General features: G+C 57.5%; 2 protein-coding genes across 2 annotated transcripts; one reads left to right on the top strand and one right to left on the bottom strand.

Moving 5' to 3' along the window:
• The first annotated feature begins 6,256 nt into the window (after positions 1-6,256).
• Positions 6,257-9,552, top strand: LOC127238910 (inactive serine/threonine-protein kinase TEX14). Its single transcript, XM_051207682.1, has 12 exons — positions 6,257-6,428; positions 6,506-6,660; positions 6,742-6,802; positions 6,877-7,001; positions 7,095-7,187; positions 7,555-7,890; positions 7,965-8,122; positions 8,203-8,406; positions 8,642-8,712; positions 8,799-8,960; positions 9,306-9,364; positions 9,456-9,552. Exons 1-12 carry the CDS (start codon positions 6,288-6,290, stop codon positions 9,550-9,552), a joined length of 1,662 nt encoding a protein of 553 aa, XP_051063639.1. The 5' UTR covers positions 6,257-6,287.
• Positions 9,553-9,690: 138 nt separating this feature from the next.
• On the bottom strand, positions 9,691-22,832 carry Arhgap33 (Rho GTPase activating protein 33). The gene is made up of 22 exons (XM_051207168.1): positions 22,671-22,832; positions 21,849-21,931; positions 20,722-20,819; positions 20,555-20,639; positions 20,157-20,237; positions 19,921-20,058; positions 19,375-19,467; positions 18,228-18,350; positions 18,067-18,144; positions 17,919-17,985; positions 17,781-17,840; positions 17,541-17,693; positions 17,366-17,468; positions 15,867-16,011; positions 15,705-15,787; positions 15,513-15,620; positions 14,338-14,483; positions 13,558-13,711; positions 13,328-13,473; positions 13,170-13,244; positions 11,409-12,047; positions 9,691-11,315 (listed from the first exon to the last, which is right to left on the bottom strand). The coding sequence occupies exons 2-22, from the start codon at positions 21,924-21,926 to the stop codon at positions 10,060-10,062; spliced, it is 3,909 nt and encodes a 1,302-aa protein (XP_051063125.1). The 5' UTR covers positions 21,927-21,931; positions 22,671-22,832; the 3' UTR covers positions 9,691-10,059.
• Positions 22,833-23,208: the final 376 nt, after the last annotated feature.

Here is a 23,208-nt window from a genome sequence, read left to right as displayed (position 1 = left end):
GTGGTGAATTAGGGTCCTTAAGAAACAAAGAGATAACTGTACCTCCGGTTTGCCCAGACAAGATTAATTAGCACACCCTGAGGCCCTAAGGTCTGTTGACCCTAATAGAGAAACCACCTGGCCTCAAATGGACAGAGGGTCCCACCCCCTCCTTAAGCTTATTGGGTTTGCTTTTAAAAACACCTGGGCCCGGGGGAAGGGGGCTTCTCTCTAGCCTGCACGCTGGAGGAGCCCGTTTGCGCAAACGTTTCCTGTTAAAGCCTCTTGCGTGTTGCAGCAACTGGACTGGACATTGGGTTCTTGGAGGTACCGGCCGAAACTGGGGGACTCCTCATTCTGAGGGTCTTACAGAGGGAGGTAGAAGAGGACACATTATGTTTAAAATTTGTCTTCTGTCTTCTTTCTGTGGTCCCTACCTGTTTCAGAGACTAGAGAAGCTGAGAAAGAGTGGGTTGGAATGGAAAGGAATGGGGCTTGGAATGGGCCATGGGGCAGGGATGGAGGGAGGTGAAAGGCTAAGGCCAGGTGGGCTTGATGGTCCAGGTGATGTCTGAAGGGAAGCATCCCGAAGGACCCTTTGGTTTGGGGCTCAGGGAAGAGACTGGAAATAGTTATGGGGTGGGTGTGCATGGAAGACAGTTGGGCATGAGGAACTGAGGTTAAGAGGGACCAAGAGGGTGTGGCTGGGAGCTGGAGAGATGCCTGAGCAGTTCAGAGCACTGGCTGCTTTTCCAGAGGTTCCGGTTTTGATTCATAACACCCACATGGTCCTGTAACCCCAGTTGTAGGGGATTCTATTCCCTCTTTTGGCAACCGGGACACTTACATACATACAGGCAAAATACTCATACACATATAGTTAAAATTACAAAAATGAGAGACACTGGAGCAGACAAGGGGGAATAAGAACCAGCTGGAATCTATTGAGCTGACTTCTCTGTCCTCCTTCCCGCTACAGGACGATGGATAGGCTACTGCGCAAGTGCAAGATGACAGGAAGCAGCAGGCAATCATGCGCTAGGATCCTCCACCTCCCACCCCCACCCCCAACCCCGGCGCAGGCTGCCATCGCAGTACCACAGTCACGTGACAATCACAATTACGCCCAACGGTAGGTACCAAGCCATCTGGGCTAGAGTTCAGGCCTAGAGCTATTTGGAGCTTTCAGGACCCTCAGCTTTTCGCCACATCCACTTCATCCCCATACTCCACCCTGACCCCAGTTCAGGTCCCCCAACACTTAGGCCGCATCTCTATTCTGGAAACTTAAGACCTCCCCAGCCCACAGACCCCACGAGCACCCTCCAGAGCCCCCCAGCTCTTCCGTAGTGCGGAGCCTTTCCCAGGCTCAGATTCTGCCGCAGCCCTTGGATTTCCTTGGCATGACCTCCCCCCCCCCCCGCCCTAAAACTCCCACTATCCCTTCTGACCCCGTGTGCTTCTGGTGTGCAACCCCCTAGCTGGGTCCCCCAGATACCTCCTTTCCCATCAGACCCTCCCGAATCCCCTTCTCAACTACACCGTTCCCCACTGTCAGCTAGCCTTCCGGTCGTTCACCTCTGCTGGGCCCTCAGGAGCCTTTCTAGCTGACCCCGTCCCAGGAAGCAAGCTGCAGATGCATTCCCAGGCCTCACGCTTCCCGGTGGAGCTGGGTTCCGTGAGGGATCCAAATGCCCAGGTGGGCCGTCTACATCGCCTAGCTCTGGCTGGTGGCCCATGCTGGGGCCTGGCCAGGCTCCTGCGCACAGGTAAGGTTCCACTGCTGGTGAGGTGTGGTCAAAGAAACAGCCAGCACCACGGAGAGACAACGTCAATTGATTAGTCCATACCTGGGGACCAGGGTCCTGTGTTGTCGCTGCTACCTGTTGTGTGAATCTGGCCTCTGGATCGTTGGGAATGAAACATGGTGGGAAGGGTTTCACTGAATGTGAAAGAGACTCTCACCGCGTAAGCTGTTCGGAAGGAAGCTGGGGAAGGTGTGATGGCCTGCGAGAAGGCCCTGAAGTCAAAGTGAACTGGGCATGTGTGTGGGCAGCCAGACTCAGGGAGAAGCTGGAGAGGTATTGGATCTAGGCAATAAAGAGAGCCTGAGAAAGTGTATTCTTTGATGTTGGGTCATAAGTGCCACAGTAGAGAGAGAAACTCATCAAGATGCTAAACTGAGCCGGCCGGTAGTGAGTGGCACATGCTTTTAATTAACCCAGCACTCTGGAGGCAAAGACAGGTGGATCTCTGTGAGTTCGAGGCCAGCATGGTCTACAGAGAGAGTTCCAGGACAGGCTCCAAAAAATAATATCTAGAAACCCTGTTTCGGAAAAGAAAAAAAAAAAAAAAGCTAAGCTGTCATTTTCCAAAGAAGGACAGGGGTTATAGCCTTCTCAGAAAAGACTGACCCCAGCTAGCTCACTTGTTACTTTATTCAAACATATACAAGGTTAATAGGGGCTGGGAAAGATTCCAACTACCCAAGTCATCTTGCCCTTGCTGCCTGTGAGGTCAGACAACCCACAGCATCTCAGTCTCTTGATTAATGGCTTAAGAACTCCAGGTCTGCCAGGAGTGGCTTAGGGCCCAGGTCAGTGCAGCTGCAACCTCTCACCAGAGAGACAACTCTTCAAGGTTTAAGCAGCCTCAGAGCAATTTCTCAGCTCTGCTGATTAACCCAAACACCGCAAAGGCTATGGTACACGTTTCTCTTGAAGCCAGACACAAAGGCTCCCCTTACGTATCACTGCAAAGACGGGTGCTGGTGCATTTTGTGATGTGTTTGATGGGAAGCCACTGTACCAGAAGAAGGGAATTCACAGCCAGATGCATTCAATAGTTTCCCAGTCTTCACTTTTGTAAGTTGATTGGGTATCTGAGCATTTTCTAAACTTAATAGCTGTGATTGGTTTGAAGATTTTTGTTTGTTGAAGAGGAAGAAAACCCCTGTCATTGTGCACATGTCATTCTAGTGTTCAGAAGGCTGAAGGTGACAATAAAAAGGATGAGGAGCCTGTCTCAAAAAATTTTTTTCCTTAAAGTATTGGACTAAACTCCCGAACTACTATTGCCATTTGGCACACTTTATTTTTCATATTTAGAGAATTAAATTTGTTTTTGTACCAAGTATCATGCTTGTTGGGGTTTATAATTATAATAATAATTAGTAATTGCTATCAGCCAATAGTGGCACACACCTTTAGTTCCAGCATTGAGGAGACAGGCAGGCTGATCTCTGTGAGTTCAAAACCAGCCTGGTTTACAGAGCGACTTCCAGGACAAGCTCCAAAGCTACAGAGAAACCCTGTCTCAAAAAACCAAAACAAAAAGTTATTAATTCCCATTTAAGTTTCCTGAGTTTTTCCCTCCGTAATTATACACAGGTAATACATTTCATAAACTTCACTTTTTCATTTGTTTGTTGGTTTGTTTGTTTTTTAAGACAGGGTTCCTCTGTGTATCCCTGACTGTTCTGTAACTCACTCTGTAGTAGGGGTTTCCTTGAACTCACAGAGATCTGCCTGCTTCTGCCTCCAAGTGCTAGCATTAAAAGTGTGCGCCACCAACAATTTCACTTTCCATATCTACAAGTTAAAATGTGATGTTTCTTCTTCCCACTGGTGCTAGGAATACAATCCAGTGACTAATTCATGCCAAGCAAGCGCACTACCACTGAGCCACACCCCCAGCCCCTCACTGGGGGATTCTAGGCAGGGGCTCCACCACTGAGCCACACCCCAGCCCCTCACTGGGGGATCCTAGGCAGGGGCTCTACCACTGAGCCACACCCCAGCCCCTCACTGGGGGATTCTAGGCAGGGGCTCTACCACTGAGCCACGCCCCAACCCCTCACTGGGGGATCCTAGGCAGGGGCTCTACCACTGAGCCACACCCCCAGCCCCTCACTGGGGGATCCTAGGCAGGGGCTCTACCACCGAGCCACACCCCAGCCCCTCACTGGGGGATTCTAGGCAGGGGCTCTACCACCGAGCCACACCCCAGCCCCTCACTGGGGGATTCTAGGCAGGGGCTCTACCACTGAGCCACACCCCCAGCCCCTCACTGGGGGATTCTAGGCAGGGGCTCCACCACTGAGCCACACCCCAGCCCCTCACTGGGGGATTCTAGGCAGGGGCTCTACCACTGAGCCACACCCCCAGCCCCTCACTGGGGGATCCTAGGCAGGGGCTCTACCACTGAGCCACACCCCCAGCCCCTCACTGGGGGATCCTAGGCAGGGGCTCTACCACTGAGCCACACCCCCAGCCCCTCACTGGGGGATTCTAGGCAGGGGCTCTACCACTGAGCCACGCCCCAACCCCTCACTGGGGGATCCTAGGCAGGGGCTCTACCACTGAGCCACACCCCCAGCCCCTCACTGGGGGATCCTAGGCAGGGGCTCTACCACCGAGCCACACCCCAGCCCCTCACTGGGGGATTCTAGGCAGGGGCTCTACCACCGAGCCACACCCCAGCCCCTCACTGGGGGATTCTAGGCAGGGGCTCTACCACTGAGTCACACCCCAGCCCCTCACAGGGGGATTCTAGGCAGGGGCTCTACCACTGAGCCACACCCCAGCCCCTCACTGGGGGATTCTAGGCAGGGGCTCTACCACTGAGCTGCACCTTCAGTCCAGAACATATACAGTCTGTCCTTTAATCCACGAAGGCCTATTTCACTGATGGATTTTCTTACATGGAAGCACACTTGCTTTCTGGGGATAATTTGGGGTTACTTAGGTTTTTGCTTGTGTGATCATAAATGGAATCTATTTAGCGTTTTACTTCCTAGTTCTGGAAACTGTCATCCAGTTTTGGAATTAAAGCCAGGCTGGGCTCATAAAACAAGCCTTGCCCTCTTCGGGTATTCTTGTTTTGGAATAACTTGTTTGGGATGATCTAGTCCTGGCAACGATTTGTGTTTCAGGAGGATGACTTTGGGGCACAGGTTGAGAGTGGGAAACTAAGGTGTCATTGCAGAATGGATAGGCTGTGAGTGAAATGTAAGGCAGAAAATGTGTTCAGAGCCTGATTCGACACCTCTGGTGTGGGGAGGATGGATATTTTCATGGCGGACAGATGTGCCCCTTGTTCTAGCTCTGTGGAGTTACTTCTAGCTCCCTGCATTGAGGTGGCAGTTCCAGGACACAAATGGAATCAGGGACCAAGGCATTGTTATGATAATAGGCATGAGGAACCTTGGCAGATTCCATGGCTGGTGAGGTTGACTGAGGCAGGGAAAAATGTGCCCGGCAGACAGAGCTGAAGTGAGGTTTATTAGAAAGGGGAAGGAAAGAGAAAAGAGGTAAAGAGATGCAGAGACAGAGGACAGTAGAGAGGAGGGAGACAGGAAAAGTCCTGTCTGCCCCAGGGGGACAGCAGGATAGCGAGAGGGAAAGAGCCTAAGTGGGCGGGACCTGTCTTTTAAAGGGTCCTTTGCACCTGCCTGCAGACTATGAAACCATGGAACCCTGGGCTGGCCAGGGAGCTGCCTGAGTGCATTCTGCCAGGTGAGCTGGCAGCCAAGTGTGCTGCCATCGAGGCCGGGGCTAGGACACCACCAGAGGCCAGCGGGGGATGGATGGAGCAAGGGGCGGAACACACACCAAGTCAAAGAGAAACAGTGGAGGCTGGCATGGCCCGGAGCCTTGGCTGAGGTGCTAAGGATGTAGCTCGGTGGATAGAGTGCTTGTTCGCAGTGCCCTGAGTTGGATCCTGGCTCACAGACAGGAGGAGCAGAAGTTCATGGTCACCCTTGGCTAGCCTGAAATACACGAGATGTGTGCTGCCTGGTGGCCGGAGGCTCCCAGGAATCGGGAGTGAGACTCCGCTGTCTCTCAGTTGTCCAGGTAGATGTTGAGAACTCTGCTGGGCAGACGGGACTCTTCCTGTCTGCGCTTCTGGGCCATGCTTCTACGGTGCGCCTCCTGCTGGCCTTTGGCGCCAACCCCAACCAGTGAGTAGACAGGTCCCAGTATCCCTACGCTCTGGGTGCACAAATCCCCTTCCAGCACCTGGTGCCTTCCCTGGCCCCTGGGTTAACCTCTTCTCGCCCCCCCCCCCCAGTGACTATCCTCATTCTGGTGCCTTCCAGAGCTCACAAAGATCCCCTCGGGCCTCCCACACTGACCCCCTTGGCTTCTCCAATAACCCACTTCCCAGGACTCCTCCCATCCGCTCAGCCCCCAGGCAGCTAGCTCCCTTTTGTGCTGCCTCCCCACCCCCCTCCCCCCGCCTTTCTTCATCCATCTCGCCCTTGCCTCTGGTTCTGTCCTAGCCGCTGCCTGGATGGCAGCACCCCTATGCATGCAGGTGCCTTCTCTGGCCGAGGGTTGGTGCTGTGGCACCTGCTGCAGGCAGGAGGTGATCTGCGCCTGCGTGACCAGCAGGGTCGCACACCTCGAGACTGGGCTGAGCAGGGTGATGCCAAGCAGAGCTGGGAGGTGAGTAATGGCCAGGGGTCCTGCGGGCTCATCAAGGCCGGCGGGGGCTCTCAGCCTAACCCTGTGCCCCCACACAGGTGCTGGAGCTGTTGCAGTGGTGTGGCACCCACATGTCAGCACTGGTGCAGAGTGGGGAGCTGGCCCCCACTGTGTCCCTGAGTCAGTTGCGAGCTAGCTCTGGACACAGCCTGTGTGGCTCCCTGAACCCACTATGGCTGGCACAGGCAGACAGGTAACAGTCCACACCCATGAGCCGCCAGGGCCAGCACACCCAGTGACCCTGTACTTACCCTCAGCCTGCCCTTTATCCCAGGGCACTGAGGCAAGGGCAGATCAGGAGATCCCCCCAAACCCCAGCCTTGGGGTTCGGCCAGGTAAGGAGGAGAGGATGGGCGAGCAGGGGCCGCGGGATCCTCTTGGTGCCAAAGGCCCTGCTCTCCTCCCTCAGCTGAACAGCCTGCAGCCACCGACACTGGTAATGGGCATCCCACTGGCAGACCCCAAGGAGCTGGTACCAACCCTGGGGGACCCTGACCGCAGCTACGAGAGCAGTTCTCACACCCTCATGGCCAAGTGAGAGCCCCTCCCATGGCCTCAGTGAGCCCCCCCCCCCCCCCGCCACCTGCTTCCCTCACACGGAACTCCCACCTGCTGCCCACTCCCCAGCCTCCTGTGGAAGGGCCACCCCGTGACTGTGCGGCAGCTGAAGACCCCCGAAACCCACCCTGATGTGCTACTGGCCGACCTTCAGCACTGCAGGTTACCATTCCCAGCTGACCGCTGACCCCAGCAGTCCGTAACCAAGAGGATGGGTACTAGCCATAGTTGTAGTAAAGCTTTGGCTCGGAGCTAGCATCCATCCAGTACAGCTGTAATGGCACCTCCCCCCCCCCACGCCCCCAGATTAGTTCCCGGAGAGGAGGCAGAAGGGATGGGAGGGGCCGGAGGCTGGTATGGGCTAGGGCTGGCTCTGCCACTGCTAGGCTGAGATGGAGGGTCTCAGTGTCTCCTGCATGGTGGCCGGCGGGAGTCTTCCCCTGGCCCCTGGTGGATGATCTGTGGTCAGGACTCGCCTTGCGCAGTTGGGGCGGATTGCGAAGGAAGGACCTGCTCTGCTCCCTCCCAGCACCCTGCACCACCCTGGCCTGCTGCTGCTGATGGCACTGAGCCCCTCGGAGGACCTGTCCAGACTGAGCCTGCTCTTTGAGCCAGTGTGCCTGGGATCCCTTTACATCCTGCTGCATTCAGCAAGACTGGATGAGGAGGGTCCCCAAGCGCTGCCGGGCCTCCTGCCTGGCTCTCTGCTGCTGCAGGTGGTCGAGGCCCTGTTGTTCCTGCAGTCCCGCTACTGGGCCCACGGGGGTCTCAGTTCCCACGCTGTGCAGCTAGTGCGGCCAGGCCTGGCTAAGGTGAGCCACCTAGAACACGGGCGTCCACTGCACCAGCCCAGGCTGCAGCCCAGGTGAGAGCCTGCCACCGTGTTTGCCCTGTGTCCTTCCCAGCAGCCACTAGCTCACTAGACCTTGACTCCCCCAGGCTGCAACAGGAATACCCCCATGGAGACCCAAGGCCAGGGCTTCCCCCACCCCCTGAGCTGTACCCATGGCTACCACTTGAGCTGATCCGTGGTGACATGCCAGCCACTACCTCAGACCTCTACAGCTTCTGCATCCTGGCCCAGGAAGTCTTCACTGGTCAGTGACCCACCCTACACTTACACCCCACCCCGGTGACATCGCACTAGTCTGGGTCTCCTCATGGTGTCTCTTCACAGGACAGCTGCCGTGGGCTGGGGGAGAGGGGCCTGAGGTGAAGGCTAAGCTGGAAGCAGGCGAGAGCCCAGCCTTGCACCCCTTGCTGCCAGCCCCCTATCAGGCCTTGGTTCAAGCTGGGCTGGGCCTAGAGCCTGCTGACCGCTGGGGCAGCCTGCAGAGCACTCGGTACCTATTGCGAAAGGCCATGGCCAAGGTACAGAAAGGTCAGAGTGGCCTGGGTACTTAGACCCCCAGGGAGGTCCCATATCACCCCATCTCACCTCCTTCCCACAGGACTCAGCAGCCAAGGTCAGCTCCCCAGTAGAGTGGACAACACTGTCTCCTGCCACCCTGGGTTCCCTGCCAGGTTAGGGGGTACAGAAGATGCTGGGGTGTTCTGGACACTGTGGAGGTGTACCTCAGATTCCAGCCATCTGCTCTGTACCCCCCCCCCCCCAGAGCATCTGTACCGTGAAGTGGCTCCCAAGGCCAGATCAAGGCCTGTGCTACCTTTCCCAGACCCTTCCCAGGTAGGAAGCAGGGGAACTGATCAGTAACCAAAGGAGGTGTGGGGACCCGGACAACTCTGCCAGTTCCTTGCCGTTGTTTTCTGCAGGCCCTGGAGAGTCCTGACATCACAGGCCACAGCAGTGTCCCGCAGAGTGCAGCCTGGGACTCGGGCAGTAGCTTGACTCTAGGCAGCAGCCTCAGTCCCAGCTCCAGTCTTCATGTAGACCCCAGCCCCAGCCCGCTCTGTTGCCCAGAGCCCATCTCCACAGTACGGATACCCCCAGCCCACTGCTAACCTGCTACCCCTGCCTCCAGAAGTCTCCCGGCTCCCTCTGACCTAGGATTCCCTGAGCAGCCCTGCTTCCCCCACATGAGCCCTGCACAGGAGCCTTCAGGAGCCAGCCTCCCTGCTGGGGACCCAGAGCTCTGAGGAGCAGTGTGAGAAGAGGTTCTGTCAGGACCCAAGCTCCTCAGCCCTGGGAGTCCACCCCTGCATGCCGACCAACAAAGAGGCTTCCATGCCCAGAGAGCTGCTGCCAGGGAAGGCCATGATTAGAGCACCCACAGCCCCAGGCTCTGAGCCTCGGTGGCAGCTGGACCTTTCCTCCTGCAGAGACCCGATAGTGAGGAGAGGGAGCTGACGGAAGACAGTCTCTTCTGCAGTCTACAGGAGTGAGATACACAGGCTGTGGGGGGGTGGGGGGCCCCGGGGTCCCCCCCTCGCCCTGAGCTAAGCCCGGTCTCTGTGCCTTACTGCCGGCAGGATGGATCTGTTGGAGGAGATCAAGGCAGAGCTGCACAATGTGTACCACCTGGAAGACACGCCCAGGCTGAGCCCCACTCCCGGTCCAGACTCCTAGGGTGCCCACAGCTCTCGCTGCAGACACTACCCTGGGGGCCTTCCCAGGACTGACCCCACCCCTCAGTGTCTGCCTCAAAGCGAAGACAGTGGTAGAGTCCCGAGTTTGTCTCTTCATTCATTCATTGGCTCCAGTAGCCAAATTTCTGCCATTTTTATTCATTAATGTTGTCAGGTGGTTTAGTGGGGAGGATGGGGAGAGGTGGGCAGGGACTGTCTCCCCACCCCCTGGACACAGAGCAGGACGGGCTGGAGGCTCCTGGAGGGGGGAGGACAGGGTATCAGCCTTGTCCTCCCCAATTTGTGCAAGGGCCCCCAGGAGGGAGGTGGGGGATGGTCACACCCTGCAACTCAGGGTAGGGACACAATGAGCTTGGGTTAGGGACCCACATCAGCGCAAGTTACAAAGTTAGAAGCCTGGAGTGGGGTGGCAAGCTCAAGAAAATACAAAACAAAGGACTGACTTGGGCCAAGATCCAATGGGGGGGGGTTCTTTCCTGGCCCTAACTCAGCAGTAACTTCTGGTCTGTCCTTCTGAATGTAGGGACCAGCTGGGTGTGGGATAAGGAGGAGGGGGACCAGCCCCCTCCCCTCCACGTCCTCCATTTCTGTACAGTGATCCTCGGAGCTCGCCTCCCCTCCCATAGGCTGGTGGAGCTGCCCTGTAGAGCAGGAGAGGCTCAGGGGAGCCCCAAGGTCCAGGCACCCGATGGGGGGTACGGGGCCCCCAAGGAGCCCGCTGCTTCTGGGGGAGGCGGGGAACAGGGGGCCCAGGATCTGAACGACTTCGGGGGTGGGCAGGAGGAGAGGAGGAGGAGGAAGAGGCAGGTGATGCGCCCCTGGGCCCCAGGGCTAGGTTGACATAGAGTGGCTCCGGCCGGGGAGGGCGCCGGGCAATGTGCTGGGAAACTGAGTGGCTGAGGTGGTCGGATGGAAAGCAGGAAGGGGGGGGTGGGTAGCTGAGCAGGAAGTCAGGGGACCTGTGGAGTGGCGGTGATTGGCCAAGCATGCCATATGAGGCATTGAGCCTGTCGGGAGGCATGGAGCGAAATGGACTCCACGGCCGGCTGGGGCCAGCGTAGGAGGTGCCCTCCCCTGCCCCGATCTCATAGTACAGATTCTCTCCCCTGTCAAGTGCTGAGGGGGCACCCAGAGAGTTCCTCCAGACCGGGGCTGGGGAGCTGGGTGGGAAGGATGGGGGGCCCAGGGAGTACAAGCCTTGTTTGGGGACCCCGAGGAAAGGTGGCAGACACTCCCGGGGGGTTGAGAAGAAACTGGGGTTAGAACCCTGCGAAGGGACGGCACATGGGGACTGGGCTGCCATCTCTGGAGCATCCCTGTAAGCCCCACGGGCCCTGAGCTGGGCACCGGCCTGGGAAGGGCCCCTGGGGCCCCTCCTTGAGGTCCCTAAGGGCCGCTGGCTTCTCACCGCGCTCTCATCACTCTGTTGGCTCGGGAGGTAAGGTGGGGGCCCTGGGGCCCAGGCACCTGGGCCGGCCAAGGTGGGAGGGTGTGGCCCGCCCCCTGAAGTCCCCACAGGCTCCCCGGCCCCCTCTAGAGATAGTGAGCGGCGGAAAGGGGAGTGGGGGGCAGGTGGGGTGCCCCCCTGCTCCTGTTGGCTCTGTTGCTCTGCCACCTGCTGAGCCCTCTCGGCCAAGGCCAGGGCCATGAGACGTGCTGGGTTCTTGGGGGGCGGAGGTGGAGCCCCTCCAGGGCGCAGCAGAGACAAGGCTGGGGGCAATAATGGTGACTCCACGGCAGGACCTACAAAAGGAGCAGGAGGGGGTCAGCTGGGTCCTGGGACAGCTCGGGGACTGACTGGGTGCGAGTGAGTGAGGTCCCCTGCACAAGACTCACTGGACTGGCCTGGCGCTCCCCGGGGACCAGTGGGTGCTAGCTTGCTGCTGAGCTCCTGCTGACAGGTGTCACTGAGCTGGGCCTCTGCTCCATGCAGCAGCAGCGGGATGAGATGGGGGCGCAGGCCTGGGCCAGGGCTCAGAGCTGGTGTTGCGGTGACTGAGGCAGGGGTCCCTCCAGCCCCCAGCAGTTCCAGGACAGCAGGTGGCACCGATACAGCCAGTGGCTCTGAGATGTCCAGGGCAGGAGGCGACAGGGCCTGTGGGGTTGCCCGAGGCGGGAAGGCAGAGGCAGAGGCCGGAGGTGCCGGGCTGGCAGGAGGTGCAGGGTCCCCTGGGGTAGGGCTGCTGCAGCGAAAGGTAAGGGGATCAAAGTCGAGCCCCCGAAGTCCTTCCAGACAGCGGGGTGGACTGAAATCCAGCTCATCGCCATCATCTAGCCAGGCTGACGTGCGGTGTGAGGGGGACCCAGAGAGTGGCCCCAGGCCAGCTGCTGAGGAGTCGGAGGAGGAGGATGAAGATGAAGACGAAGAGGCGGAGGAGGAGGACAGGCTCTCGCAGGAGCCAGCAGGTGCTGGGCCCACAGGGAAAGCATCAGTACTAGAGCGAGGCCGCCGCAGCCGGTGCAGCCTCTGGAGGCCTGTCGGGAGGAGGGGTCACAGTTAGAGGGGAGAACCTGACAGACAGACACAGCTGTGAGGACAGGCAGATACCATGTCCCCGGAGGACACCCAGCCTGACTCAGAAAGAGCGAGAGTGGTAGGACAAGGTTATGAACTGGTCCAGACCCTGAGCAAGGATGGGGGTCTGGTGCTGCATAACCTAGAAAGCATGTGAATGACAGCTTATCACACGCTCTGCAGGGTGTCTGGCTGTTCTGATCCTGCCTAGCTGCGTGCTGATCCTACACGACAGCAGCTTCACGCTTGGTCAGCTGGCAGAGCCATCTCCCACACTGTGAGCATGATGGGGATGGCCATTGGGTGGAGGAATGGTTAGCACACACACACAGACACACAGGAGGGAGTGAGAGCTGTGGGAGGAGCCAAGTTCACCGAGCAACACAGATGATGGAGACGAGACAGAGTCTGGCTGTGTGTTGTGTGCTCTGAGAATTAAGCTGCACGTACAGCAAGCTTCCCACTTCCCATGCTGCCCACAAGTGCTCCAAAGCAACTGGGACTGAGCAACACGTGTGACACATACACCTATGGGGTAAGCCTCCAAGTGAGGGTGACGGCCATCAAGAGGGTCCCTGTGGTCGGGGCAGCAGCGGGAAGGCACTCCCAGGGAAGGCATAGGGGCTCTTTTAATTGCATTCAGGGAGTTCTGGGGTGCTTATAATGTTATGTAAGTATTTTCAAAAGGAATGACTAACAAAGGACACTGTATGAGCCAGTGACTGTGGTGTGAACTGTCAACAGCAATTTATCTCTAACTTGTACCCAAAATTTATCTAGCTTATACCTGAGGCCCTGGTTTTAAAAAGTTTAAATCCTTTGCTGAATCTGATGACTCACACATGTAAACTCAATTCTCAGGCCCAAGGCAGTGAAGGGTCGTGGGGCCAGCAAGTTCCAGGCCAAACAGCAACATAGCAAGACCCAGCCTCCAAACAATAACAGCCCCCCCCCCGTGCCCCCTTGCAAAAACAAAACAAACAAAACACCCTCGATCTGAAGTACAACATTTGAAGGTGAAGCCAGGGCCTCAGTTCCTCCTAGCTCAACTTGGGCACATGTAGGGTCTGCCCTGTGCTCACCAGCCCCGCTGGCCTGCGATGACAGAGACTCCTCACTTTTGGCAGATCTCAGTGTGACGGTATCAGGTCTGCTGCCTGTAGGGAGAAGAGAAGTCACCAGCCTGTCCAGCACTACAGCCACTCCCCACCACCACCCCAGCAAGGCCTCAGCCTCTGACCTGAAGGCTGTGGTGGGGCCCGGCTGCCACCCAGCCAGGGCAGGGGCTTCTTCCGGGGTATGCTGGGGCCCCGCCCCAGAGCAAAGAATGTCTTCCAACTGCTACCCCCTGGCTTCCGTTGTTTCTCCCCCCTCTCTCTCTTCCTTCTGGAGTTTGGGTGAGAGAGAGTAGGCAGTCTGAGAAACCAGGGCCTCCCAGCTCCTCGCCCCTCACCAGCATCCCCCTCGTACCTTCCCACAGGTGAGGCTGGGGTCTTAGGAGTAGTGGGCTCGGGAGGCGTTCCGAGACGGCCCTGGGTCCGTGCCTGGGCTTCCTCCAGTGTCAGCAGGCGAGTGGAAGGGCCGCTTCCCGCAAGGGACTTGGGTCTGGGAAGGAGGCAGCGACCTGGAGAGGTCGGAAAGGAGACAACTATGAGCTCTGGGCCACTTGAGACTACAGGCAAAGCCAAGCGTCACAGCCCAAGCCCCGGCCCCGCAGCGTGCCCACCCGGGCTGGCAAGGCAGGGGCCGGTGTAGATCAGGCGGGAATGGGGGGGCAGCAGGCAGGTAAGGAGGAAGGGTTAGGCAGAACGAGCTGATGAGAAGGCAGCTCCCAGCAGCCAGCAAGGGCAGTGGCTCTGGTCAGTTACCTCGGGCCAGAGGGCCCTCCGACGAGCAGAATCCTGACTGGGCTGGGGTCCGGGGCAGGGCAGGGAGTCTGGGCGGGGCCAGGGTGGGGTCAAATCTGGGGACCTCCCACCTCCTCCCAGGTGGACCCAAGGCCCCAAATGCCCCCAGGAGCTATAAGGGGTGAAGGAAGAACGGCGTCCTGGCCGAGAAGTGGGGATCCTGGGCGTAGGAGCTGAAATGAGAAGGAGGGGGCGCGGGGAGGGATGGGCCGGGGTGGGGTCCTCAAGGAACTGGGGGGGAGGTCTAGTCAGTGGGGTAGGGCCAGGAGCCCACCTGCCCTCCCCCTGCAGCCCTGGCACTGAGAGGCAGTAGCCAGGACGTCAGAGGATGGGCTGGACATACCTGCAGGGTCCAGGCCAGCAGAGGTGAAGGTGTCACTGAACAGGACCTCCACGTGGGTGAGCAGGAACTCCACCACCACCGACTGCACCCGGACCTCACGGAAGGCTGCTGCCCCGCCCAGCCCCACGGACTCCAGCTCCATAGACCTGGAGGCGGAGCAAGTAAGGCCACATACCTTGAGCCTGATTGCAGGCAGGGTGGGGTGCCAATAGCAGAGATCACGGTCCTTCCTGCCAGGACCCCTTAGGGTCTTGAAGGGGTAAAGCTAGAATTGGGCTTTCAACACCCCCAAACCTGCTTCCTCCCCACCTCCTCTACCTCAGCCAGTCCTGAGTGCCCACTTTCCGTCTGTCGGCAAACCACCCACTGCACCCGGACCTCCCAAAAAATCTACTCAGATCCTGGCACACCCCTTCTGCCCCATCCAGCTCGGTATAGTTTGGGAAAGTATCCCCAAATGTCCACTAAAGGCTCGGTCCCCAAGCTGGGGACTTAGGAGGTGGGACCTGGTGGGAGAGGTCTTTCTGTCACTGGAGTCGAAAGACAATCATGGGGCCTGACACTTCCTGTGTTCCTGGCCATGAACTGTGCACTTTTATTCTGCCATATACCCCTACCATGTTACCCTGTCACAAGCCCAAAGCAATGGAGTCAGTTGATTGTGGACGGAAACCTGTGAACCCGTGTCCCAAAACAAACCCTTCCTCTTTATAAGCTAAGTGCCGTGGATATTTTGTTACAGTTACAGGAAGTTGGCTGATAGACTAGCCCAGTCTCCATCCATTCTTGCCATGTGGAGGTCATAGTAGCCCCTTGCTGCTCTGTGCCTTCCGCTGCTCCAACAGTCTGTCCTCAGAGAAGCTTGCACCCAGACTCAGTCAGGCTTTCCCAGCTCAGAGGCCTGCCTTGGCTGGACCTGAGCCTGCCATAGTCTTGTGAGTCTGCTCTCCTATCATGAGTCACCTGGGCCTCTGCTCCCTAGCCTTGGTCATCACTCAACTGCCGCCCCCCAGATCACCCTGGGATTCCTCCAGGTCGTCAGGCCCATCTGCCTCAGGCTTGCGCTCTCTTCCCTCTGCCTGGTCTGATTCTCTCCAGATGCTCACAGGGGTCCCGTGTAGGTCTGCACTCGTGTTATTTTCTGAACGGAGTCTACCCCACTGAGGGAAACTTACCGTAGCAGGTTGGGTGCCCAGACAATGGCCAGGTTGCGGGCATGCATGCTAGTGTTAGCGCTGTGTCTTGCCATGCGGGCCAGGTGTCTCAGCAGGTACTCTAGGGTCCTGGGGGCAGAAGCAGTAGCAGACACCTGCTCACCTCAGTTCCCTGCATCCCTACTGTGGTCCTTCCTGGCCCTGCCCAGGTACCTGTAGTGTGGTGGAGGCAGCTGCTGGATGACATCGTGCACTCGTACCAGGCGTTCTTCCTCCCCAGGCACTGACATAGCCTCCTGAGATGAAGGACAGGCGTGATGGTGCTGGACCACATGCAGCTGGGCCCCCTCTGGCCTGGCCAGTCCCTTTACTCACACTGAATTTCCCATAGAGCTGGTAAGTGAGCAAGGGGTTGGGCAGTTCCCGGAAGTAGAGCTTGCAGAGGGAGGAGACACTGTGGATGTCTTGCAGGAAAGCGGGGCCAGACAGCTCAGGGATCCTCTCGCTATCAAACTCATGCCTGAGAATCAGCAGGCCAAGCGGAGGAAGGTGAGTTAGCCTGGCTCATCAGGCCATGCCCCATACCCTTACCCACAAGTCCCACAGATGGACACAACATTTTCTCTAGGCCCTGTGCAGGGATCCAGAAGGAGGACCTTCCTAAATCTCCCAATGACCCTGAGTGGCAAAAACAAGGGAGCCCCAATTTTAAAGAGGGGCATTGAGGCTCAGGTGCAAGATGCCTCCGCCTGCAGCTACCTAAGGCTAACTCCAACTAAGCTCCTACCATAGGCCGCATGCTGTGCCGTTCTCGGAGCTTTAACCAATCCCTGGGAAAGGAAGGTCCCAGTGCCCACTACTTGCTACTGTGTTGAGTGTCATCTGCTCAGGTAAGCCCTTGCCCTCTGTGATTCCACTCACCTCCCTGCCCCCTCAACTCTCACCTGCAGTCTCTGTCGGCCCCTGTCCTTGCCCCGTCCCTTCCCACCTTTATGCCTCCTTGGCTCAGAACCTTCTGTTGGTTCCCTTAAATAAATCCAGACGCTAAGTCATCAAAGTGGCCCTGTACAAGGAGCCGGGGGTGGGGGTGGGGGGCTCACTGACAGAGCACCTGCCTAGGAACGCCAGTGAAGGGCTGCGTGCGTGCATGCATGAGTCAGCGATGGATGGAGTGCTTGCTTAGCGTGCACCAGTCATCCCCAGCACGAGCTGCCTGGGTGAGTCTCAGTACTGCCCCTGCTGCTCTCCCCTGCACAGCTGCTGCCTCCACCACGGGCACTTTTGATAGGATATCCCCTGCTCACTTGCCAAGAGGTCTCCTCCCTCCTGCCATTACTCAAGACTACAAGTTCTCCATCCTGAGTTTTTTTTTTTTTTTTTTTTTTTTTTTTGTGGTGGTGGTGTTTGATGGATTCATTCATTCATTCATATTTATCTTGGTGTTTTGCGAAAGAAGTCCCTTACATAGCTTAGGCTGGTCTAGAACTCCCTATGTAGCCAAGTATGACCTGAATCCCTGATCCTCCTGTCTCTACCTTTCAAGTGCTGTGATTACAGGCTTAACTACTATTCCTTGCCCTTTCTCCTAGTTTATTTTGATCCTCATTAGCCCAAATCTGTTTTTCTCCATTACACCTTTGGTACCTTAGCCATCTTCCTGTTTGTCCTTCAAAGCCTTCTGGGGTGTGTCATTCACTGTGGTTCCCCAGCCCTAGAGTCAGTCCTGGCATGTGGTGTGGTCCATGGAGCTGACCCTCTGGGGATGCTACTTCTACTCTAGCCTTCCAGCCCTAACCTGGCTGTCACCTCCACAAGGAAGCCTCAGGTCACCATTGTGCGGCATGTAGCACAGGACTGGGACAGAAGGTGCTCACCGAAGCCTCTGGATGTTGGAGGACACGCCTGAGAGCCGGTAGATTCCATCCACCACACCATGGGCCTCAATAAACTCAGAGCAGCATCGCAACACTTGGGGCACTGAGAGAAAGGGGCAGGGTCAGAGCCAGAGCTGTGTCTGAGTCAGGATGGGCGAGAGATCCCAGGCCTCACCATCCTGGCCTGAGTTGCTGAGGTGTTCTCCAAGATCACAACCAAATACCCTCTGCCGCAGGATTCCCCGTTGGCGCAGCCGCTGGCGGGAGGGCCGAGAGCGCATGAAGGTGCGGAGGAGCCCCGCCAGCTTCCCTCGGGGCCGGGGCACAGCTGTGGGGGCAAAAGCAGACCACTCAGAGTCAGGAGCGGATTTAATTTGGAGCCAGAGGCAGAAACCTAATCCCTTGTTTGCTTTACCTGAGGTCAAAGAAGAGATACCCAGAGGAGCTGGGATGCCACACAGGGGACCGTCAGCATCTGTGGGGTGGATAATGGTAGAAAGGATAGGCGGAAGGCAGAGGGTGAGGGAGGCTGCCCACTCTCCATGGTATTTACCTGCCTTTAGGCCGGGGCCTGGCCTCTCTGTGAAGAGCTCCACACACTCACTGGGGAAGAACCCAACCTGAGGAAGGATCACAGTCAGTAGCTGGGCCACCCTGGCGGGCATAGTGCCCTTCTGCACATGTCGACCTCGCCAGCTCACCTGGAAGCCCCGTTTGCCCCGCCACCAGCTCCGATCCTCTGTAGGTGGCATGTCGATCACTGAGACAATGTCTCCCACCTGAGAATGGATAGAAGGAGGGGCTTCAGGAAAGGCAGGAGAAACAGGGAGCACAAGGAGTCTCTGTTCTTGCCCAGCCTCACCTCGAAAGACAGCTCATCTGGTGCCTGGGCAGTGTACCGCTTGACCACATGGGCAGCAGCCACGGCAGGGGTATTGAGAGAGGCCTCTTCACTGAGGAGCAGGCGCCTGCCATGGTTGTCCAGCTGAGACAGAGGCAAAGTGTGGCAAGAATTCAGACGGTTAGTAAAGTCACACAAATTTCTTCTGTGTCCAGTGAGGCCACCACCTGTCCCTGACAGTGTCTGGTAGCCAAACAGCTCTGGCTGTCCTGGAACTAGCTTTGCAGACCAGGCTGGCCTCGAACTCACAGAGATCTGCCTGCCTCTGCCTCCCGAGTGCTGGGATATTGCCTCTTTAAAAAAAATTGCTGGAGAGATGGCTCAGCAGTTAAGAGTGCTTGCTAGAGGACCTAGGTTCAGTTCCCAACATCTACATGGCAGCTCACAACCATCTGAAACTCTAGTACCACGGGGGGGGGGGGGGCTGATGCTTCTTCCTTCCATCCAACCTCTGCAGGCATGCACGTGGCGACATGCACAGAGGCCAAGCCCCCACATAAGATAAAATATGTTGGGTCGGAGAGATGGCTCAGTGATTAAGAACACTGGCTGCTCTTACAGAGGTCCAGAGTTCAATTCCCAGCAACCACATGGTGACTCACAACCATCTATAACAAGATCTCTATAAATAAATCTAAAAAAGTGAAAGCCAACAAAATAACATCAACAGCACAAAAAAAGTTCTCTTCCTCCCCACCCTGACTTGTACCAAGACTCTCCTGTCCTGAAATCTCCACAGAAGCCTGCGCTTTCATCCTTCATCGCAGACACTACACATTTTATGCAAAATTCATTAGGGTTAAGTCACTGTCAGCCAGGTCGATGGTGACTCACAAGTAACACAATTAACTGGTACACCTTTAAATCTCCACAGCCACGTGCGCATGCACACAGTCACACACACACAGTCACACGCACGCACTCACGCACATGCACGCACATGCACCTACCTTTCTCTCGCAGGCATGCACCCACACAGACACTAAGATAATACCAATGCCTCCTCCCCCTGGCTCCCTTTTCTGTGCCCACACACTCCCAGGCTGCTTCTTGTTCCTCAGACACCTCTCACTAGAGCCTAGCTCCGGGTTCTCCATGTCAGGCCCACCTCCATCCAAGTGAGCACAGGCCCACAGTTGAGATTACTGTCCACCAGTCCTGACAGGGTCTCCAAGTATTGCAGCAGCAATGGTACCAGCATCTGGGAGCAAATTGCCAAGGAGGGCTATGTGAGTAGATGAAGATAGAGCCCACTGCCCTCCCACAGGGTCCAAGCTCACCTCTAAGCAAGGCTAAAATCTGACCTGGATGCCGGGACATGGCTCAGCTGCTAAGTTCTGAAATACTGTCATAGCACACTGAGCTAAGCTCTGGAGTGAAACTGATGTGGCCATGCTGGCCAATGAACTCTTGGACCTTTCCATGATTGCCAAACCAAAGGGGCACTGTTATATTTGTAAGGCTTCTCCATTATGATGATTGGTTGTAACGCAGATCATACGACTGCAGCCTTCCGAGTGCTGAGATTTCAACTTATACCAGCATGAGTTCAAGAGAGATCTGTACTGTCTATTTCCCTCGCCTTGCTGGCTGCACACATGGCTGGTGAGGATACCCTTGCTGGCTCAGGCAGGGACTGGGACAAATTCGTTACCTGGGCAGCCCTGGCACCCTCTGGGGGTGGAGGGAGCTCAGGGAGGCAGGAAAATCTCCTGTCAAATATGCACCGGTGAAGATGCGCATCCAGGGACCGGAAATCATCGTAGCTCCGGAGAACTGGCCAGGAGCGGCCCTGCGGGGCAATCAGGATAAAGGATAGACTCCATTACACAGAGCTGAGGACTCCTGTGGCTAATCCCTCAGGCTAATGAGAGGCAGAGGCAGCCTCACCTGACAGGTCACCTGTACCCCAAACACCAGCTCATTTTCTCCAGAGAGGCTGGGGCCTTCACGCTCTGGGGACAGCAGGAGCTGCAGGGAGAGCACAAACCAAAGGAAGGGCTTCACTTTTGTCCTAGACCTAACCTCTCTTGGCTGCCACTATCTAGGGGTAGATCTGGCTCCCCCTCTTGGACCTCCCCAAGGACGAGGCCTGGAGGACCTGGGAACAGAGCCCTGGCAGAGCAGATGCCAAACAGAAACTGCTGTACATAGAAGAGTAAATGAAGGATGAGCGCGCAGCCCTCCCAGTGGGCTCAGGCCTCTGATCCTGCAGGTGTCTGCTCAAACATGCAGGTGGCTGGGGCTCAAGGATGAGCATCAGGACAAAGTGGCAGAAGGTCCCTTACCTGAATGTGGCCAAAGTCAACGTTCTCATAGTGAAAATGGGCACAGTCAGCCAGCCGGGGGAAGGGACCTCGAGGAGCTGACAGCCTGGAAGACAAGCAAAGTATCAGCCACAGCTCCCTTCCGAAGCTCCCTCCCTCCTAAGATAAGCCCCCTAGCACCCTCTCACCTCTTCCCTGGCTTCCCCTTTGCACCAGGGCCCCCTGTGGGAGGTACGGGCTGCACTGAGCCCTCCCCTGGGCCATCCAGACTGTCAGTGCTGCGGGCCTACAGAGCAGAAGGAAGAATCAGAGGCCCCCAGAGATGGGAGCAGGAACAACGGAAGCATTGTTATCTGCCAGCTTGGGCCTTGAGCCTGGAGGCTCTGCACGCTGTCCGGCAGCATAGGGTAAAAGGGTAAGTCAATAGGAGATGAGTGCTGGGCTGGAGACCAGCCTGCTTCTTCGTGCATGGTCTGGGATGAAGGACTGGAGGTGCAGGGACCAAGGGTGAACAGGCAGCAGGAGGGAGAGCACGCTGGTCCTATCAGTGTGTGTTTAAGAGCCTTCTCCAGCTCTCAAACCACAGGGTACAATCACTTGCAACTGTCTGGGTCTTCACAGTCCACCCCGCTCCTGTCAGGGTGGTTTTCACAAAGTACAAATGTGACTTTTTGTTTTTCATAGACTCTGCTTCAATGACTCCCATGCATTCTAGATGAAATTGGAATTCTCAGATCTGACAGTCAAGCTTCCTTGAGCTGGTTCTGTTCGCCTGAAGTTTTCAGGACACAAGTGCCACCTTCTCATTTTCCGTCTATGCCATGGCAAAGGCTATTCCTCAGATTGGAACCTAGTTCAGCCATCCTGTCACCGGGCTGTCTCCTCATTCTTCAGGTCTCACCTCATATGCGTGTCCCTCCAGAAAGCCCTCTCTGTCCCTTTACCGTTACACGCATTTGTCTCCATCTCCTCGGCTCCTCCCATCCCAGGCTCCACAGCTAGCTATACCCGAGTTTGTCCATCTCATCCTTAGATCTATGAAGGAAGTCATCTCTCCCATTGGACTCCGACCTCCCCTGAAGCAGGGCCCCATGCTGGGACCCCAAGCATGCCCAACAGAGTTAGGCAGAGTTGGAACTGTTTATTTCTCTCTGGGTCCCTGATATGCAGTGTCAATCCAGTTGCACAGCACATAGCCTAGGCAACATCTGATAACTAAATTAACCCGCTGCCAGATGGGGATTCAGGGATTTGCTAGACTGGGCTTTTCCCTCCTCCGTGTCCCTGCAACCCCGAGTTCATCCCTGGGTCTCACCCTCAGAGTCTGTCCCCTGCCAGCCCATGAAGCTCCCCAAGGCAGGATGTGATCTGATTGTTTCTGTGCCTGGAGCATGGGGCCTGCACAGAGGAGGTCTCAGTGAATGTCTGTGGAGTGAGGGAATGAATGGATGAAGGAACAGGAGGAGTATGGTGGGGAAGGGAGACATGGAGGAGGGGAGATGCAGACAAGGAGATGGAGAAACCCCAAGGCTCAAGTGGAACGGAGGGTAGAGTGAGGCGGGAGAGGATGAGATGAAGGTTCAGATCGATGTCGGAGGGAGGATCGAGAGCGGGTGGAGTGGGGTGAAAATGAAAAAGAAAAGGGTCAGGCGGGGGATGGAGTGGGATCGGGGTGGGGCTCAGGAATGAGAAAGGGGCTGTTGGGAGCAGGAGGTGGTGGTCGGGAGCGTGGCTGGGGATGAGGATGCTGAGGAGGGCGTTGGGATGGGGGCTGGCTTCCAGGAAGCCTCAGCAGGCGCCTGCGGCGGGGGTGGGGGGGCGGCCATGGGGCGCGGGCCCTTCCCTGAACCAGCCCCCTCTTTTCTCAAGTCCGGGTCCTCCGTCACTGTCACCCCTTTTTCAGAGCCCGGGACGGGGGAGGGGCAGGGATGCGCACTGAGGGGGCGGGGTCGAGGCCGAGGCCCGGGCTGCGACCCAGGACCGGACCGAGGTGGGGACCGTGGGGGACCGCGACGGAGGGTGAGGGGCGGCGCGGGCCGCGGGCTCGGGCGGGGCCGGGGGCGGGGCGCGCAGGGCGGGGCCGCGCGGACAGACTGGCACGCGGACAGACAGACTGATGGCCCCGAGGGCCCCTCACCACCATGGTCGCGGTAGCCTCCTCAGACCCTGACGGCTTTCGAGCCCTCGTTCGTAATCCTCGCCGCCGCCGCCATGGTGACACAAAGGGGAGGGCGTGAGGCGCGCGCGGGCGGCCGCAGGCCCCGCCCCTAACGGCTGCCGGGGGCTCTGGCGCGCGCCCCGCGAGGGGCGGGCCAGCGCGCACGCGGAGGCCCTTCTCATTGGCTCCGATCTCGGCCTGAGCGGTAGGTCCCGCCCACAATGCGGCTGCTTATTGGCTTGGGGTGAGGGCCCGCCTCCACAGGCCCCGCCCTCCATCCCCGCCCCCCGAAGTTTGACAGCGCCACGCCCACGGCTGCTTGGCATTGGCCGTCAGCGCCCTCCTGAGACGCAACCCCGTCTTCTTTATGCTCCGCCGATGCCACTTCTCTCCCTAAGCAGCCCGCCGCCCTTTCCCTAGCCCGCCGTCCGCGCTCGCTCCTCGGACGCGCTTCATTGGGTTCTCTCTCGGCCATCCCTCAAGCAGCCTTTTCGAAGTGTGGGTCCTTCATCCCCAC

This window comes from Phodopus roborovskii, unplaced genomic scaffold (genome assembly GCF_943737965.1).
Source record: "Phodopus roborovskii unplaced genomic scaffold, PHOROB, whole genome shotgun sequence".
In the NCBI taxonomy this organism is placed as follows: Eukaryota; Metazoa; Chordata; class Mammalia; order Rodentia; family Cricetidae; genus Phodopus; species Phodopus roborovskii.
This window is presented reverse-complemented; position numbering and strand designations above follow the sequence as displayed.